This window comes from Hypanus sabinus, chromosome 6, assembly GCF_030144855.1.
Source record: "Hypanus sabinus isolate sHypSab1 chromosome 6, sHypSab1.hap1, whole genome shotgun sequence".
Lineage (NCBI taxonomy): Eukaryota > Metazoa > Chordata > Chondrichthyes > Myliobatiformes > Dasyatidae > Hypanus > Hypanus sabinus.
In genome coordinates this window covers 55050122-55070722 of record NC_082711.1, presented here as the reverse complement: position 1 = coordinate 55070722, position 20601 = coordinate 55050122, and the positions used below count along the sequence as shown (strand labels likewise).

Below are 20601 nucleotides of genomic sequence, written 5' to 3'. Positions count from 1 at the left end.
TGTTGATTGATGTTTAATAGGATATTATTATCCTATTACTAATGTAATCTCAAGTTTATTGAATTTGTAATCTATTCATTATTATGTGTTGTTTTTTTTATATATGAAATTTAATAAAAAGATTGAAAAAGAAAGAAAGATTGCATGTAGGCTGAAGGAATTCTTTCTAACATTGAGTGGAGTCCATAGGCAACACCACTGGTCCCTCTAGCCAAGAATAATGTGTCTGTCAGGATCTGTGGTGATCTTAAGGTCTCCATCAACCCAGTAATGAAAATAAATCAATACCCTCTTTGCAGGACATTGGATATCTTTGCAAACCTTTCTGGAGGGAAACAATTCAGCAAAGTGGACTTAGTTGAAGCCTACCTACAAATGGAGTTGGAAGAAGAATTCAAAGTGGTTCTCATCATGGACACTCACAAAGGGTTTTATCGCTATAATAGGCTTATTTTTGAAGAAGTATCTGCACCTGCACTCTGGCAGAAAGCTATGGACCAACTGCTGCAAGGTATCCATGCCCAAGGATCACTCAAGAGTGCTGAGAAAATTTTAGCAGTGGTGGGTGCCCCACAGCCAAAGGATATGTCATTGCTGCAGTCCTTTTTAGGATTAGTCAGTTACTCTAACATGTTCCTGAGAAATCTGGGTACTGTATTCCACCCTGTGAACGCATTGCCGCAGGTTGGGAAGAAGTGGGATTAGGGAACACAGTGTGAGGTGTCTTTCCAAAAGGTAAAGGAAATTATGACATCAAACGTGATCAAAAGTGGATACCAGGACAGAACTGGACCTCTCTCCTACACAGTGGAGATTTGTGTCTGATGTCATCTGGAGATGACACATCACTCAGTTGAGGTGAGCAAAGTCAATCGTTAGAGAAGAAAGATGTCCAGAGATGTCAGAAACACTTCCTGCAGTCCCAGAGTCAACCCCTACAACCACCTCGGAGAAGTCCTCAGAACATGAGATTGTTTCACAGCCCTCAGTCTCACCTGCCAAGCAGAGTGATCCCCCTTGTCAGGGAAGACATTATTCCACAGGAGTAAGTAATCCATCACAGCAGTTAAATTTTTGGACCCGAATGGGACAATTTAAAATTTACTATGCTCTGGATGTCTATGTAATAGTTGCATTATATCGTTGAAATGCATTCTATATTGAATTCGAGTATATAGCTAAGCAGGAAGGCAGTTTGTGTATTTAACATTTCAGTAGTATTTGAGTAACTGTAAATATATTGTTTTATTTAGCAAACTTTTAGTTTACATAATTCCTTACATTTTATATGTAAAGGTATATGATTGGTATACATTATTACGCCTCCACATAAAGCACGTTACTAAAGTAAAGACTATGTGTACACATTCTCCCAGGCTCCCATGTTTTAGGTTTGATTAGTTTCTGCAGGGACAAAGTACAACAGGGATGGCTGATGCAAGTATCAGTCCATGAAGCTCTGGAGTGTAGAGTGAGAGAGCAGAGGAGAGTCAAGTCAAGTCAAGTCAAAGTTCAAGACCAAAATAGGAAAGGACCAGGTCAGTGAAAGTGTAAGAGTTTCCTAGGCTGAAAAAGACATGTTATATTCAATGGTTGGATGATGGTTGACAAGAAGATATTGGTAGGACAGTTCCTACAGAATGTGGGGTGGGGAAAATGTAACAAAATAATCGTGGAAGTTTATGTTAATTTGTTTATGTTATTTTAGTTTGTTCTGTACTGTGCTGCTGGAAAAAATATCATTTTTTTCATTGCATTTATATCCTGGATGCATGGTCTATACATATCAGCTGTGAGGTGAAAAAGGCACAATAGCACCTCTTTCACCTCAGACGGTTGAAGAAGTTTGGTATGGGCCCCCAAATTCTAAGAACTTTCTATAGGGGCATGATTGAGAGTATCCTGACTGGCTGCATCACTGCCTGGTATGGGAACTGTACCTCTCTCAATCACAGGACTCTGCAGAGAGTGGTGCGGACAGCCCAGCGCATCTGTAGATATGAACTTCCCACTAATCCACATGTTAAAAGGCCTGAACAGATTAGATATGGCAAAGTTATTTCCTATGGTAGGGGAGTCCAGGACAAGAGAGCACGACTTCAGGATTGAAGGACGTCCATTTAGAACAGAGCTGTGGAGAAATTATTTTAGTCAGAGGGTGGTAAATCTGTGGAATTCTTTGCCATGAGTGGCTGTGAAGGCCAAGTCATTGGGTGCATTTAAGGCAGAGATAGTTTCTTGATTAGCCAGGGCATCAAAGTGTATGGGGAGAAGGCAGGGGAGTGGAGATGACTGGAAGAATTGGATCAGCCTATGATTGAAAGGTGGAACAGACTCGATGGGCCAAATGACCTACTTCTGCTCCTATGGCCTATTCAGGACATTTACAAAGACAAGTATAAAAAGGGCCCAAAGGATCATTGGGGACCTGAGTCACTCCAACCACAAACTGTTTCAGCTGCTACCATCTGGGAAATGGTACCGCAGCATAAAAGCCAGGACCAACAGGCTCTGGGACAGCTTCCACCAGGCCATCAGACTGCTTACTTCATGCAGACACAACTGTATTTCTATGTTATATTGATTATCCTTTTGTACATAATATGTATTATAAATTACTATAATTGTTTACTGCACATTTGAACGAACACGTAATATAAAGATTTTTACTCCTCATGTATATGAAAGATGTAAGTAATAAAGTCAATTCAATTCTATATACTGTATGTTTGTATATATATAACAATTAATTAGAATTTGAGTTTGTGGATTGATTTGAGAAATCATAAGCTGAGAATGAGCTAGAAAAAAATCCTACATAAATTTAGCATCAAAAGACAAAAATGAAGCATACGAAAATATAAGGAGGCGGTTTAAACTGAAAGGAATAAAGCGTTAGACTCCGATGGATAGAATAGGGTTAGGACGAGGAGAGCAAGGGGCGGGGTAGTCGTTGACTCTTCGGGGTCATACACACATGTTACTGTTTAATTAAAGAGCGATCACTATAGTTATGTATGAACAGGTGTAATGTTTCAGTGTTGCTCCTTACAATCTGCCTGTTCGAGGGGTTGCACGATTACGTTACTGATCTCATAGACTTTGAGCTAGTAAATGGGGGAAAAATCTGAACTGTGATCATAGTACAACGATATATACAAAAATCACTATTAGTGGTTTTGGTAGATAGATATTTGCCGATATCAAATAAGAATCTATCGTGCCCCTGTGCTCCCCTCTCCTCAGGCAGTGCGGCAGGCGGCCTGATTTCCCAACATGCTGTGTTTCCATGTGAGACCTTCTGGGTTTCGGCATCTGGACCGGGCTGAGGGCTCGGAGCCGATGCTGGCGGCTGTGGAGGGATGGCGCGGAGCTGGTGTCGGCGGTAGGCAGGGCAGGGCAGGGCAGGACAGGACAGGACAGGAGGCGGCTCGGCCGGAAGGGAAGGTCCGCCGCGGCCGGGCTGGGCTGGGCTGGGCTGGGCCGGGCCGGGCTGCTGCAGGCGTCGGCGGAGTGAAGCCGGGGGTCTCACTCACTCACTCTCACAGCGAAACGGGCGAGTCCGGCTGCAACAAAGTGAACGTACGCTCACCGAGAGATTCGCGCTTCAGACATGCCTCTCTTTAACGCCAATCCATTCGATCAAGATGTTGGTGAGTGTGCGTGTGAGGGGGGAAACTGCTTTTTTACTGATAGTGTTTGTTCCAATGCTGTTTTGAAGTCGGTGGTAAGGGTGTACAATGCCCTCCAGGCTTTTGTTATTGAAAGATTCAGGCTTTGTTAACGCTGACAGATATAGGCCTTTTGTTTCAGAGGGTAAATCATAATATTGATGAAGTCCTGCTGAATATTCGGCATTTTTTCCGAAGTGTAAATATTCATCGTCACCAATCGTAAATAATTTGTGAGGACAGAGTTAATCAAATGTAAGGTTAAATGGTTTGATAACTAATCTCAGTTATCGTGGAACTTTTGCTTTTATGCACTATCAATTTAAAACCTCGTTTAAATTAAAGCCGACTTACTGTTTTCGTAAATGCCAATTGTTCTGTAATTATCATGAAAATCACAGCGTGACACAGGTTCTCTGTTGGAGGGTATTTATTGTGTAGAGGAGAAAGTAACTAACTGAAATGTGGTTTATTATTTACAATTGATGCTTCAACATCGATTTGGGTATATTAAGTAGTATGCAAATTTCATTCTCAAGGAACTTACAAAAATAAGCACGACGGATAACTTTAGAATTACTAATGACTGACAAAGAAAATTAGTTATTATTCATCATCATCTTAGATTTTGGGGAACAAACCACAATTTCTCTCAACTAAAATTGGATGCTTTCTTTGTTGATTTATATTATGTTACCCCGTTAACGTAGAATTCGGCTGAACTATAATAACACGGCATAGTTTTCTTGAAGCTTGCTGTTTACGAAATGCATTTTGCTATTCAGCAATGTTTTTATCTATTGCATAAATATAAAATTCTTAAGGCATTATATCAAATCCGAAAGTAATGGCAAGAGGTGAACCCATGATAACGTAGTTTTACCATATTTGTGGTTCAGACTGATTGCACTGAATTTGGAAATTGCTATTCTTATATAGATAATGGTTTGTATTTGCTTTACATTTTATGCAAGGTAGAATAACTCTCCAAGTTTAATGTTTTCACTTTGGGACAGATGAGAAGTGGGTGTAAGATAATAAACTGCAGAGTTTCAGCATTAGGAAATAATAAATGTGACCCTGGGAGCTGGATGATCATCTCCCATTAATAAGAAAATGTAATAAGTTGTATCTACAGAGGGCATCTCCCAATGTTATATAAGAATATTGCAAATTGCGATATTTTCACAAATGCACACGTGTTTGTGATGTATTTAAATGAACTGGATAAAAGTGTAGTGGGTGATTTTAATTAAGTTTGCAGAAAATACAAAAAATAGTAATGTCGTGGATAGTGTAGAAGACTGGCAAATGATACAGTGGTATATAAATTAGATGTAGTTATGGTCAAAAAAAGGTCAGATGTAAAATGTGGCTTTCTGAGAGATCAAATGTAAAGAGACTACAGCATTAATGGCAAAATGCTTGATAGTGTTGATGTGCTGTAGTCCAAGCCCATGGTTCCCTGAAAGTGGCTAAGCACGTAGATTAAAGAGCATATGTCATGCTTCCCTTTACTACTCAACGAAGTGAGTTCAAGAGTTGGGAAGTTTCTAAAACTAATTAGACACAATCTGGAATATTGCATTCAGTTTTGTTAACCCCATTATGGGAAGGTTGTGGAGACTTTGGAGAAGGTGCAGAAGAGTTGACCAGGTTGCTGCCTGGATTAGAGGGCATGTGCTATAATGAGAAGTTGGACAAACGGGTTTTCTCAGAAGGCTGAGAGGAATGTGATATAGGTTTATAAAATTGAGAAGTACAGATAGAATAGGCAATCACTTTGTTTTTTTTCAGGTATTGAAATACCAGACAGCATGCATTTAAGATGAGTGGGTCAGTTTGAAGGAGATAAACAGGACATGTTTTTTTTCCATACGGAGTCTTTGGTATGTGGAAATGCATTGCCTGGGTGGTAATGGATGGAGGCATTCAAGTGGCTGCAGGAAATGAAGGATTGCATAGGCAGAATGGATTAGTTCAGTTGGGCATTTGATTTCTAATTTCATTAGTTTGCACAATATTGTGGTCCACACGGTCTTTTCTTCCGTACTGTCCTGTGTTCTTATTGGGATAATTGTGAATGAAAAGAGGACTAAACATTAATTCTAACTGGACTATTTATTGCTTTTTATTTAATCTGTATACTATTCTGGTCACTTGCTCTTTTTTTTATCTCTTAGCATATATCAGACACAACATGTTTTGGAGTGTCAGCTCAGTCTTTTGTTTCTGTAGACAAGGTTAGTTTAAAGATAACAGGTGGCTAATTCCAATTACGTTAGCATTGGTAAGGGACACAATACTTGATAGGGCTCTTGTTAACTCGTAATCATTCCCACAATAAATATAGCACTCTATCCCTATCAAAGCAATGTTTTATTAATATTAGATGTTTATGGATTCATGGACCGCTCAGAAGTCCAGAGCACAACATCGACAGAATACTTTCAGAGCAACGTAAACCAAACTCCAGTATTGATTGATGGGGACTTTGGTATCATTCACAGGCCAACATTGATTATCCATCCCTAATTGCCTCTGAGAAGATGGTAGTGGGCTGTCATTTTGAACTGCTGCAGTTTCTCTATTGAAAGTATTTCCACAATGTTGCTGGTGAGGGAGTTTTTCGGATTTAGATCCAGCAATCGTGAAAGAATGGAAATGTATTTCTCAGTCATTACTGGCTGATGGGTGATGGTATTCCCATGGGTTGTGAGTTTGTGAGGAGTTGTCAGAGTAACAGTGACTGTATTGAATCACTTGCAATGTTCAGCATTTGACCTTTGGTAGCCAGCCATGCTATTAACGTGGCTGATCAAGAAGAGTTTCTGGGCAAAGTTGACTCCATCATATTAATGGGGATTTGGTAATGGCCATTGAATTCCATTGATCTATGTTAGGGTATAGAGCAGAGACAAAACCCAAATTGGACAATACTAAATTGGCTGTTGGAGAGTAAATCTTGTTTGGTTGCTCGTTCTATCATTAACATTATGCTGATGATGTGAGTGGGCTGATAGGGTGGTAGTCAGCAAGATTGGATTTGAGATGACTTTGTGAATGAGGCATACCTGGGCAATTTTCCACATTGTTGACTAGGTGCCAGTACTGAAATTCCTCCTCTTCATTGTTCTCAATGGATATACCTATATTCTGAAGCTGTGCCCTCTGGTCCTAGACTTACCCACTATAGGAAACATTCTCTCCACATCCACTCTGCGTAGACCTTTCAATATTTGATAGGTTTCAATGAGGTCCCCTATCATTGTCTAAACTCCAGTGATAACAGGCCCAGAGGTGTCAAATGCCCTTATATTCCCAGAATCATTCTCTTGAAGCTCCTCTAGACCCTCTCCAATGCTAGCGCATCTTTCCTTAGATAAGGAGCCCAAGCCTGCTTACAGTCCTCCAAGTGAGATCTGACCAATGCCTTATACAGCCTTAGAATGGTATCTTTGCTCTTGTATTCTAAAAATAATTGCTAGCAATGCATTTGCCTTACTCATCACCTGATAATCCGCCAAATTAACCTTTAGGGAATCCTGCAAAAGGACTTCCAAGTCCCTTTGCTCTCCTGATTTTTAAATCTTCTCCCTTTTTAGAAAATAGTCTGCAGATTTATTCCTTTTACCAAAGTGCATGACCTTGCACTTCCCTACACTATATTCCATCTCCCTCTCTTTTAGCCACTCTTGACTTCCAGTCAAGATGGTACCTGTATACAACGCTTCTTTGGTTGACATCATTTGGATAGATCATGGGACCATCTTTTTCACTTTTTCATTTTTTTCTCCTCTTGAATGTGATGCTGGAACTGTTGGAGACTGTGTTTTGCTCTTTGGAGATTGTTTGGATTATTTTTTTATACAGGGAGGTGGGATTTGAGGGTTGATAATCATTTTGCTTTTCTTTCTTGGTTTCATGGCTACACCAGAGAATTAAAGAACTTCAGAGTTGTATACTTTGATAATAAAATGAAACTGAACCTTTAGAACCTTTTTACTCTTTATGTATCTGAAAAATCATCTTGTGTTCTCTTATTTTGGCTACCTTACCTTCATATTTCATCTTTTCTCTTATGGCTTATTTTAGTTGCCTTCTGTTGGATTTTAAAAGCTTCCCAATCTTCTAACTTCCCACTAATTTTTGCTGTTATTTGCCTTTTCCTTTGCTTTTCTGCTGTCTTTGTCTTCCCTTGTCAGCCATGCTTGCCTCATCCTCCCTTTAGAATACTTCATCTTTGGAATATATCGCTATCCTTCACCTTCCGAATTGTCCCCAGAAACTCCAGCCATTGCAGTTTCACTGTTATCCCTGCTAGTGACCCCTTCCAATCAGCTTTGGCCAGCTCCTCTCTCATGCCTCCAATTCCCTTTACTCCACTTTACTGACGCATCTGATGATATCTCGTCCCCCTCAAAATGCAGGGTGAACTTCATCATATTATAAATACTGCCTCCCAAGTGTTCCTTTACCTTGAGCTCCCTTATCAAATCTGGCCCATTACACAACTCCCAATCCAAAATTGCCTTTCCCTTGTGGGATCAACCACAAGTTGCTTAAAAAACTCTCTTGTAGGCATTCTCCAAATTTCCTTTCTTGAGGTCCAGCACCAACCTGATTTTCTCAACGTACCTGCATATTTAACTCCCCCCCCCCCCCCCCCAACTATTGTAATATTTTCCTTTTTACATGCTTGGCAGGTTTTTAACAGCTAAAGTACATAATTGCTCATTATGTTGTTGTTTATAGAACCCTTCTCAGAATCAGGTTTATTATCTGTGTTTTATATGATAGGAAGTTTATTGCTTTGCAGCAGATTCATAATATCACATAACATTTCAAACTAAATAGTGTAATAATATTCACAAACAAAAGAAAATCCGCAGATGCTGGAAATCCATGCAACACACACAAAATGATGGAGGAACTCGGCAGGCCAGGTAGTATCTATGGAAAAGAGTATTGTCAATGTTTTGGGCTGAGACACTTCAGCAGGACTGGAGTAAAAAAGCTGAGGTGGTGGGAGGGGAGGGAGAAATACAAGGTGATAGGTGAAACTGGGGTAGGGTTAGAGGGGTGAAGTAAAGAGCTGAGAAGTTGATTGGTGAGAGGGAGATGCAGGGCTGGAGAAGGGGGAATCTAATAGGAGAAGACAGAAGGCATAGAAGAAAGAAAAGGGGAAGAGCGCCAGAGGGAGGTGATGGGCAGGCAAGGAGATAAAGGTGAGGGCAGGAAAAGGGGATGGGGAAAGATGAGGTAGAGTGACCATTACTGGACATCGGAGAAATCGATGTTCATGCCATCAGGTTAAGAGGCTACCCAGATGGAATATAAAGTGTTGCTCCTTCAACCTGAGTGTGGCTTCATTTCAACAGTAGCAGAGGCAACGGATTGACATGTCAGAATGGGAATGGGAAGTGGAGTTAAAATGGGTGACCACTGGGAGGTCCCACTTTTTCTGGCAGACAGAGCATAGGTACTTAGCAAAGCGGTCTCCTAATCTGGGTCTGGTCTCACCAACATTGTGAGTGCAATAACATTCATGGATTAATTAATGTTCATGATTAAATCAGGTGGTGGAAAAGAATCTGTTTCTGAATTGATGAGTGTTGGTCTTCAGTCTTCTGTGCTTCCTCCCCCATGGAAGTACTAAGTAAAATCATGTTCCTGGTGATCAGAGTCCTAAAGTAGAAGTTGTTTTGAGGCAGCACCTGTTGAAGATGTCTTTGATGATGGGGAGGGCTGTGTCTGTGGTGCAGCTCATTGGGCTAAATATGGCCTCTGCATTAGTCAGATCAAGTGCAGTCTAGGCAACTAACTTGCAGAACATTTGTGCTCTCTGTTCATAATGACCATCCCCAGTTCCTGTTTGTGTGCCATTTCAGTTCTCCTATCCATTTGTTCCAATTTCTATCTTTGCCGTTTCATTGTGTTCCTGCTTATCACTTCTGGCAATTGTCTTCACTGGCTCCCTTTCCTCCCCTACTCTGGGGTCCATTGTTTTTTTTTGTCTGCCTTCATATGATACGTTTACCTCTGTCTCACATCCCCTTCTTTCACGTGGCACAAACTATCTTATTATTTTAATGTCTCTTACACTTCCATCCCCACCCTCAGTTCACCGATCACTTTTGGCCTTGTGTCACCAGTCCCGTCTCTTGATGTTTACCCTCTCCACTTTAATCCCATTTATTTGTCCTTAAGAGTAGTGTTGGGCCAACTTCATAACCACTGTCGTGAGGTTTCTCGTATGTTGTTATCACTGAGAGGATTCTGGGTCATTTCAGAAGACAGTTAAAAGGTAGCATGTATAATGTAGACTTGGTAAAGATGGTTACCAAGTGGAGGTTCCTGATTAGTGAGGTTGTCAAAGGTTATGGGGTTGAGAGTAGTTACAGATCAGTCACAATGAAATGCTTCTATGGGCTGATTGGCCTAACTCTGTTCTGTCTTCTCGTCTTGTATTTCTAACTAATCTAGATTCTACTTAATCCTTCATCACCATCCAAAACTCTGCTAATTTGTGTGTCGTCTGCAAATGTACTAATCAGCCCACTACATTTTCATATAACACACAGAAAGGCCCCTAGGCCTAATTCTTCTATGCTGACCAAGTTGCCTAACTGAGTTAGCCTACTTTTGGTCCTTTTCCCTTTAAATATTTCTGATTTATGTACTGCTTAAATATCCTTTAACCAATTTGATTGTATCCACTACCCAATGTAACTCATTGTATTTGTAATGCTGCCTTGTTCACATCTTTCCTCCACTGGGTGATTTTTTTTGAAGCATCTCTTCCTCAATTTAGTAAACTGAAGGGAATACAGATCAATTTTACAAACCTATCTTAATGCACTAAACCATATCCTAATATCTTTTTTCCTGACACTTGCCTGAGATGTATTGCAAATTAGTTGTGATCAATTTTCTGAGCTCCGTACCCAAGGAACTCAGGGCTCTGGGCACACAGCTTGCTGCTTTTGATCTTCCGTCTCCCATGACACACCAATTTCCTGCGGCGTTACCAACCTCGAGTCTGCCTGCCTTCAGAGCCATGAAATCCTGGAACCCTGAAGGCGCACTAGTCTTCCAGGCCGTGTCCTTGGCATTTTGAATAACGGCCAGTTGTGAGACCCCAAGAGCAGGTCCCATTCCCGCAAAGACCCAAAATCAGCTTGTAACTCTAGGTCAGGGTCTTCAAAAGAACCCTGAAAGAGAGAAATACAGATTAAAGATAGAAATAGAGCTGTTTCTGAAGATGCAAGCAAAGGAGTCGCCATTAGGTGCCATTGTTCTCCTAAAACTCTGCCTAATGCTCTCATAATTTGCCCTGCTCCAATTTAATACTCTCCCACAAGGTCCGTACTTATCCTTAGCTATAGTTATCTTAAAACTTAAGATTCCCTTACAGTTCTCCCACAGAAAGGTCAGTCACCTAGCAAGGCTCATTACCCAACAGTACAGACCCTCTTTTTGTTGGATTATCTACAGATTGATTTAAAAAACTCTGCTGGATGCACCTAACGAATTCTGCTCTCTCAAAACCCCTTGCTAAGGAGGTCCCAGTCTCAATTAGGGAAGTTGAAGTTGCCCATTACAACAACCCTTCTTCGCATTTTGCACATTTTCCTAATCTGCCTGCATATTTTGTTTCTCAAAGTCCTGGTGACTATTGGGGCCCTGTAGTATAATACCATGAGTGATTGCACCTTTCTTATTTTTGAGTTCTACCTTTATAACTCCATTATGTCCCTTCTGTGTGTAACTGATACTGTCCTTGATTAATAGTAGAAAACTCTATTTCCACCCCCCCCACCAACTCTCGCTAACCTCCTCTATCATTTGTAAAAATTGCAAACACTGGAATATTGAGCCTTCCTGTCCCTTTCTCTACTTATCACCTTATCCATAATATTCCTAGAATTAAAATACACATGTCAGCCCATCAGTCACATTTGTCTTTTTCCTTGCCCCTGTCTGTTATTCCTGGTTATTACATCTGTGTTCCTTTCAGTCCATCCACTTTCTGACCTGGTGCTTTGGTTCCCATTCTCCTGCTAATGGATACCATGAAACATTATCTTTACTAGCTTGAAAGATTATTTAAACATCTTGTTAAAAAAATTGTGTAGCCATATTTCCATAAGTAGAGCCATTAGTACTTGCAGAACCTCTGTACTTGGATAGGAAAATAATTGAAGGATATGGGCCTAATGCAGGAAAATGGGATTAGTGTAGACAGGCATTGTGATCGGCATGGATGAGGTGGGCCAAAGGGCCATTTTTCTGTTCTTGTTTCTTATAGAAACAAGATTGTACTGTTTTAGTTTGATATTGACTCTTCATCAGCTGAACTGGATTTGTTATGCTTTTTGTTTACAGGACAAATGTGCACAATTTTCCACTATGTCAGGTAAATGCCTGTTGTCATAAATCTACTGAACAGCTTGGCTAGAAGCTCTTGTGTTGGCCTGTAAGTTATCAGTTACAGCTGGATGTTGTCTGGTCCCATTACCTTTGGTGTGTCTATTGCTTTCAGTTGTTTCTTAGTACCACATGGAAATCAGGGGTTACAAAGCTGAGAAGACTCATCCACTTGGGATTTCTCACTGAATGATGTTCCTAATATTTTAGTCCTACATTCCATTTTGCTAGTAGACTTTGACTTGTTCTTTAACTCAGACTAACACAGATTGCCATGAGCAACTGTACTCTTTTTTTGTTGTTGGAAACATACCCAGCAACAATCACAGACATTGGTATGGAGAAGATGAACTCTGGAGAGTGAACAAATTGTATTTGCTCATGTATGTCCTGTGGGCAGTTAGAATAGCTTATTCATCTTGGAGCAGCTAAAGAATTTGGAGATTTTTTTGTGCTGTCACTGTACTACTTTATTAACCAGATTTGTGTTTCTCTGCTTTCAGTATCAACTTGAAATCCTAGTATCCTTAAAGTAAAAAGGTAGTAAATTGGCAAATTTTTGCAGTCTTATATGCCCCTCTTCCACCTTGGTCCTGTAAGTTATTTCACCCAAGTACCATTTCAATTTAAAACTGGTGAATTTTTTTTTTCTTTGTCTCATGGACTGAGGTACAGTAAGAAACTTTGTATGAATGGCATACAGAACAGATATTTTAATCACATCAGTATGTTGAGGTAGTGCAAGGGAAAACATTAACACAATGGAAAGTACAGTTACAGAGAAGGTGCAGGCAGCTATTAAGCTGTAAGACCACATAGAGGCAGATGGTAAAAAATGCTTAGTAAAGATTGGAAAAATTAGTTTTGTTGTATGAACAAATCGAAACGCACAATGACGTGTCACTTTTTTGTGTCACTTTTTTTTGTCACATGTCAACACAGTCTGGGAATTGTGCTTCAGGCAGCTCACAAGTGTTGTCATGCTTCCAAGGCCTACATAGCATGCCCACAACTCACCGTCTATGTAACCGGAACCTTGCATCTTTGGAATGTGGGGGGAAACTGGAGCACCTGGAGGAAACGCATGCCATTACATGGGAGAGTAAACAATTCCTTACAGATAGCGGCAAGAATTGAATCCTCATTGGTGATTGTTGGTGCTGTAAAGCATTGTGCTAATTGCTACATCCCATGCCACTGCCATGCCACTGATCAAGGCTATCAGCACATTGATTGACACTCTTTCCATTGCACATTGCTGGCAATAAATTTGGTTTATAACTACCAACAGCGCGGGAAAATGTTTTTTTTTCTCACCCTTCCAGGTATTTTTATTCAAAATTTATATCATAGTTTTGAATATCCTAGACTGGGTGTTGAACCTATGGTGCACATGTCCAAGATAGCATGTGAATGCGTTGCCACCCTTGATTCTTTACACTCCACTCATAATAAAAGGATGCATTGTGATTAGCTTTACTGTCAATGAAGAAGCAAATTATTTTTTATAACCTAAGAGCAGTGAACTGCTTGAAGAGGGAGCTTCTCACATCAGCTGGATAGTTGTGAGAACAGATGACGATGGATGACATGTTTTGAAATCCTTGTAGACCTGAATAATAATATTGTTCAATGTCTTTTTAAAAGATTAATGTTAATCATTTTGAACAGGTTTTCTAAAATGCTTCATGTGTTTCAATTTGTCTTTGTTATATTTTTATTAAATAGTAAAACAATGAATATATGTAAATGAGCAATGAGGCTAATCTTTTGAAGTCCATAATTATTGTGACTAATGCATTAATCAATGGTATCCTCTGCTGAAAAGTACCATGGCATGTGCTGAATTTTTTTTAGATTATTGCCAGTTTGGGCTTTCGAAAGGGTTCAGTACCCCTGTCTTGGGAGGTAGTAGCAAAAGCATCTGAATAAATAATTTAACGTATAATTTTGGATGTAGCAGAATTAAATCATGAAACTCTTATTTTTAAAAAAGAAATGTTATTTAATAAGAGACATGGAGAGCCAATGCCAGAATATAATGCTAAATCTTCTATGCAACACTAATCAGGGCTTGGCTGGAGTGTTGTATTTAGTTTAATACTCCACACAACAGAAAGGATGGCATTGTCTTTTGCAAGGGTGCCGAGCAGACTATTTGAATGGTGCTGTGACTTTGGTTTTATGCAGAGATTATAATTTCTTATGCTGTAGATCACTGGTATCTAGAATGAATTGTTTGACATTAGAATAGATTCATTTATAATTTTCCAAAGGGAACTGTACAACTATTGAAAAGGGAGAAAAATGCTGAGGCAAGAGCTGGGGAGTGGGAATGCTTGAATAGTTCTTTTCAAGGAGCCAGCACAGGCACAGTGGGCCTGGTAACCACCCTTTGGAACAACATAAAAATAAAACATTGGAGGAACTTAGCAGGTCAGGCAGTATCTATGGAAAAGAATAAAGATGATTTGGTTGAGAATCTTCAGGACTGGAAAGGAAAGGGGAAGAAGCTAGAATAAGAAGGTGGGAGGAGGGGAAAAAGGACAAGCTAGACAGTGGTAGGTGGAACCAGATGAGGGGGGAAGATTGGCGTATGGGTTGCTGGGAGGTGATAGGTGGGAAAGGTAAAGGGCTGAAGAAAAAGCAATCTGATGGGAGAGGAAAGTAGACCATGGAAGAAAGGGTAGGAGGAGGGACAGCAGAGGAAAAGGTATATGAGGGGTGCCAGAGGGAGAATGGAAAAAGAGGGGTTGTGGGGGGAGGTGTCAAGTTGCAGGAAGTTAGAGAAATCAATGTTCATGCTGTCAAGTTGGAGGCTGCCCAGAGAGAATGAGTTGTTGCTCCTTCAACCTGAGAATGGCCTCATCGTGGCAGTAGAGGAGGCCATGGACCGGCAATTCAGAATGGAAATAGCCTGCTTGCATTTACCCTGTCTGTACCCCTCATAATTTTGTATACCTCTATCATATCTCCCCTCATTCACCTAGCTCTACAGAATAAAATCCTAACCTATTCAATCTTTCCTTGTAACTCATGCCCTCAAGTCCTGGCAACATCCTTGCAAATTTCTCGGTACTCTTTGAATCTTATTGATATCTTTCCTGTAGATAGGTGACCAGAACTGCACACCATACTCAATAATTTGATTTATGACCTATGTACCAAAAGCTCTGTTTACAACCCTAGAACATCTGCAGATGCTGGAATTCAACCCTATCTACCTGTGACAACACTTGCAAGGAATTATGGATCTGTATTTCCAGATTCCTCTGTTTTCAGTGTCCTACCACACGCTATGTAAGTTCTACAGAGGTTTGTCCTCCCAAAGTGCAACATTTCACACTTGTCTGCATTAAATTCCATCTGTCATTTTTTTAGCCGGTCCAGATTTTTTAATTTGGCAGTGTGAGGACCAGTTCTGTCAGATAAAGGAGGGTGGTGATGGAGGGGAACTGGTTAGTTCTCTGGAAACGGGCTGTCTACTGATGTCTTTTATAAATCTACCAACTCTCACAGCTATCTTGAGTGTACGTCTTCCCACCCTGTCATTTGTATAGAAACTAAAGGCTGACCACCAATGACGCTTTCAAGTTAGTTGTTGAGTATATTTCCATCTTTCTGTTAATCCTGTCTCATCTCTTTCTGGCAGCCCCCGCTGTATAAAGGGAAGGCATTTCTATGTTGATTATACAACCTACAGTCATTCTTAGCTATCTGCTCTACAGGAAGCAAGGTTGGTGGTCTCACTTGACTACAACTGCCTCAGGCTATACTTGTTGGACTTTCTTTAACTCTTGCCTTTAACACAACTTCCACACTCCCTTCTGTGCGTCCTGTAGAGGACAACTTGTACTTCACTGATTATCAGTAGCACAGTCTCTGAAACTCTGACAGTTTCCTTGGGGACAGTTGACTGTTGATAACATGGGCAAAATGTGCAACACTTCTGGTTAATAATGGCACAAGTACCACCTCTTCTAGGAAACATAAAGTCGAGTGCTAGTGAATTTTAATAGGCCACAATGCAAATTGCCAGCTTTTCCATAGTAATGTCATCGATGGCCTGGCTTGTAAAATGTAGTGCTAAGGTTGTATCATTAGCCAATTCCTCCAGTAGCACTGAGGCCATGTTGATGCTTTCATGAGCCTGTCTGGCAGGTTCCCAGAACGGGAACACTACAATCCAGAAACACGCAGTCTCCATAGTCCTTTGATGGCAGTCCCATAGCTGTGGTATATAGATCTGGTGCATCTATGTAGGCAACAGCCTTTCCATGGTTTTAGTTCAGACCAAAGATTCCATTTATGAAGTGGATGCGCCTGGCAGGCAGTGATAGGCCTGTTGGCCATATACCCAGTAAATACTGTCATGTACCCCGTGACCGGATTACCCAACCAGCAGAAATGGATTACACGTTGAAGTCTGGTATTACTGTAACTAATAGTGTTTATTAGTAAACTAAGTAATACAATACTATAAAATGCAAATATATGAAACAGGTTAGCAATGATATATAGAAGTGTGGAAATAGCAATCAAAACCAAGCTCTTTCAAAGCCTAGGGGTAAATGGATAGTCTTAGGATGGTGAAGAGTTCAGTTCAGTTTAGGTCGAAGTAGTTCTGGAGTAACGGTGCAGGGGAGAGAGAGAGAGAGAGGTGATGCAGTTGCCGTCGAACCTTCCGTTGTCTTCCTGATCTGTTCTGGTCACCGAATGTGACACCGTACAACTATCCTTCATTATTATGGATTATAGGATTATAGGAAAGATATCAACAAAATAGAGAGAGTACAGAGAAGATTTACTAGAATGTTACCTGGGTTTCAGCACCTAAGTTACAGGGAAAGGTTGAACAAGTTAGGTCTTTATTCTTTAGAGCGTAGAAGGTTGAGGGGGGACTTGATAGAAGTATTTAAAATAATGAGGGGAATAGATCGAGTTGACGTGGATAGGCTTTTTCCATTGAGAATGGGGGAGATTCAAACAAGAGAACATGATTTGAGTTAGGGGGCAAAAGTTTAAGGGTAACACGAGGGGGAATTTCTTTACTTAGAGAGTGGTAGCTGTGTGGAATGAGCTTCCAGTAGAAGTGGTAGAGGCAGGTTTGGTATTGTCATTTAAAGTAAAATTGGATAGGTATATGGATAGGAAAGGAATGGGGGGGTTATAGGCTGAGTATGGGTCAGTGGGACTAGGTGAGTGTAAGCGTCAGGACGGACTAGAAGGGCCGAGATGGCCTGTTTCTGTGCTGTAATAGTTATATAATTATAGGAAGTTCAACTGCTTGAGCAGAACGGGAGGGAAGGTAGCCTTGCAGGAGAAGCCAAAGAAATAACATGTGAGTTTGCATCAGTTGGTATTTGAGAATGGACAGAATGAAAATTATCCAAGTTCTAGAATATAGTTTGGGAACAGATTATTTAAGGTAAATTGTGTAGTTTATGGTACTGGTGGTGGTGAATACAGAAGCTGTTAACAAAGTTGCATTGGCCCAAGGGCATCTTCGAGTCCAGTGGCCAGGTAGTCTGCAAGCAAAAACACAGACATTTCCATGTTTTATCTCTGCCGTATTCACCATTCCATTTCTATGTCTGTTGACGTGAATCAAAAATTATAAAATCATAAATTTAGAATAGCATTATCTAAGATGTCTACACCGTTCAAAACAAAGAATTATTAGTCACGTGTGTCACATGAGCCATATGGATATAAAGCAGGTAATGTTAAAACCAAAGTTTACAGTGAAAATTAAGCAAAAGTTAGTTTGATAATAATTAGCCAAAATTTGGTCATAGTCCATGTGGTTAAATATAAAACAGGAAAAAAAACATTCCACTTATATAGGACAGCTATTGCAATGCTTTTAAAACAATGTATAGTATTGCTTAGAGGGTATAGTGGAGCATCCAAGAAGTCTCATGCAAGTATTGTCCTCATTCTCCTTAACAGCTTTAATCCTTTGATGTAATTGCTATTGGTAATATTGTAAACACTTGTAATTTTACTTAACTCTTCTCATCTCACATAAGGAATAGTATATATTTTCAACTTAGGATGCAACTTATTTACAATGATAATTATTTAGACCGGCATCCTGCTTCCAATGTTAATCGGGAATACTTTTGAAAGCAATTACGCACGAGTTTTATGTATTCATTAACGTGATTGTCTTCTGTCCAGCACTTTATGCTCATCTACAGTGCGAGGAGAGCATTTTTTTTAGAGCTCCAACTAAATCAGTTGAAGGTGCATTTAAATCAACAATTTGCTCATCCCCTTTGCATCTCTCCATCTTCCGTGGAGCTATTGGGAACTGATGCTGGCTTCATCAAGGACTCAAGTGTCACCTGGCATGGGCCTTGTTGAAACCATGCCTAGGGAAGGCAAGGATACATCATTTAGTTCATCCTCAGACTCTTTGCTTCTTTTCAAACACTGAGGTAGAACTACAATAATTTGCCTGTTCTTTCTGTGTCTTTTCCTCTTTTAACTTTTGTTCACTTTCTCTGCTATTTTTTCACAGGATTCACTGAGCTGCTTTTGCTTTTCACATTTATGTTGAACGATCAGTTTTCTCACATTTTCCTTTCTCAAACAATATGTTTGCAGACACTCAGTCCATTCTACCCATATGACATACTTAATGCTTTCAAACATGCACACTACCAAAGTCCTTTAGAGATCCAGGACAGGGGACTTTCACACTGCCATTCACACAATCAGAGTGTACACACACCTAGACATGCACATTTTGGAATTCCTTTTTTTTTAACCACACACTTACTGAAGTTTTTTTGTGCTTTCTGTGGGACACCACCTGGACACAACGGCCTTTTTTTTTAAAACACTGCAGCTTTCCTATGTCGGTGGCTAAGGTGTTGGCATACCTTGACTACTCCATATAGGAGGAAATTTGTGTTCCCGCAGCAGACACAGTTCCTTGCTCAGATATAAACAGCCGAGAATTTAGGACTGATTGGCTACCGGGGCTGAATTGCTTTATCCAGTATAACAAAGCCAAAGGTTAGCCATTTCTGTGTGACCTCCAGGTAACTGTTATTGCTGATAATAAAATAAGGTTAACTGGACCCATAATGCACATGTAATCATGGCTCAATCACCTTTTAGTTTATTTGTGCCCAAGGAGAGCAGCATGGCCCCTATCACCACACTGTTCTGAAGTCTGAACAGAAAAATGCTGTTTTTATGAATAATTTGCTTATCACTTGTGAATATTAACCATTTAATTGTGTATGTTTGAATTTCTTACTTGCAAGATCATTCACCATTCACAATAGAGATGCTACAAGTCAGTAGAAACTAAAAGTTGACAACCAATGACATTTTGAAGTTAGTAAAGCAATTGTCCTATAGTTGGTTGTATTTCACATCCTTCCTTTGATCTTGTCTCGACTGTCTCATCTCGCTATGTTCTTCCAGGTTGACAACACGTTGCCACAGTCTCGCCTATCTCATCTGCAGTAAACAAAGTTGGCTTTGACTGTCGGACTTCAAAGGTCTCACTTGAATCCTCAAGGCTATTCTTGCCTGGACTTTGTCTTTAAACCCTTGCCTTAACACAATTTGTACATCTTCATCTGACTATCACCTTGCAGTGGATTTATGAAATGAGAAAACACTGGAATGTTTGTCCAAGACAACTTAAAGTTGGTAGAGACTTATTTTTCTTGAGGATATGGAAGCAGCAAAATTTAAATTTTATACTATTCTCTATATTAGCTTAATTGACTAACTTGTCGTTGTTGCTATAGGAGAGGAGTCTAGAAATTGTTGATGTATCTGGAGATCGAAGCCTTGGGGGGGGGGGGGGGGGAGGGGAATTGAGCCCTGATGTTGAACTTTGTACCTGGGATCTCGGCGCTGTGGGGATGGTCAGGCAGTGGGTGTAGTGGTGACACAGGAGGGAGCTGGAAGAATGCGGACCTAAAGAGAGCAAGTTAATTTTTTAATATAAGAATTCCCAATACAGAGTTAGATAGTGCTTTGAAGTCACATCTACAATGGCAAGATGAAAGCATAGTTAATATTGGAGTGCCGAATGGGAAGGGTTTAATTTAATAGCCCCAGTGTACTCCCCAAGGAATGAAATCCTCTGTTTCTGATTTGTATAAGTAGCATCCCACAGACTGTCCACTGTGATTACAAGTGCCTGGTCAGAACCACAAGCTAGTGTTCTTTTGTTCTGAAATGATTCCTTTTGCATTGCGCTTAGGGCAGGGGTCAGCAACCTTTACCACTGAAAGAGCCACTTGGACCCGTTTCCCACAGAAAAGAAAACACTGGGAGCCGCAAAACCCGTTTGACATTTAAAATGAAATAACACTGCATACAACGTTTTGTTTTGCCTTTATGCTATGTATAAACAAACTATAATGTGTTGCATTTATGAAATTGATGAACTCCTGCAGAGAAAACGAAATTACATTTCTGCATGCAACAAAAACATGTTGACCTCCGAAAAAAAGACGTTGGGTTG

The 20601-nt window shown here is 40.2% G+C and overlaps 1 protein-coding gene across 4 annotated transcripts in view; it reads left to right on the top strand.

Annotated features, from left to right (window-relative positions):
* The first annotated feature begins 3289 nt into the window (after positions 1-3289).
* LOC132395478 (signal transducing adapter molecule 1-like) overlaps positions 3290-20601 on the top strand; it is a 59950-nt gene continuing 42638 nt past the window's right edge. For all 4 annotated transcript variants that reach the window (XM_059972160.1, XM_059972162.1, XM_059972158.1 and 1 more), the window contains exon 1: positions 3290-3653. In XM_059972160.1, the coding sequence (XP_059828143.1) occupies positions 3614-3653 (40 nt within the window). In that variant the 5' untranslated portion in view covers positions 3290-3613. The remainder of the gene's footprint in view (positions 3654-20601) is intronic.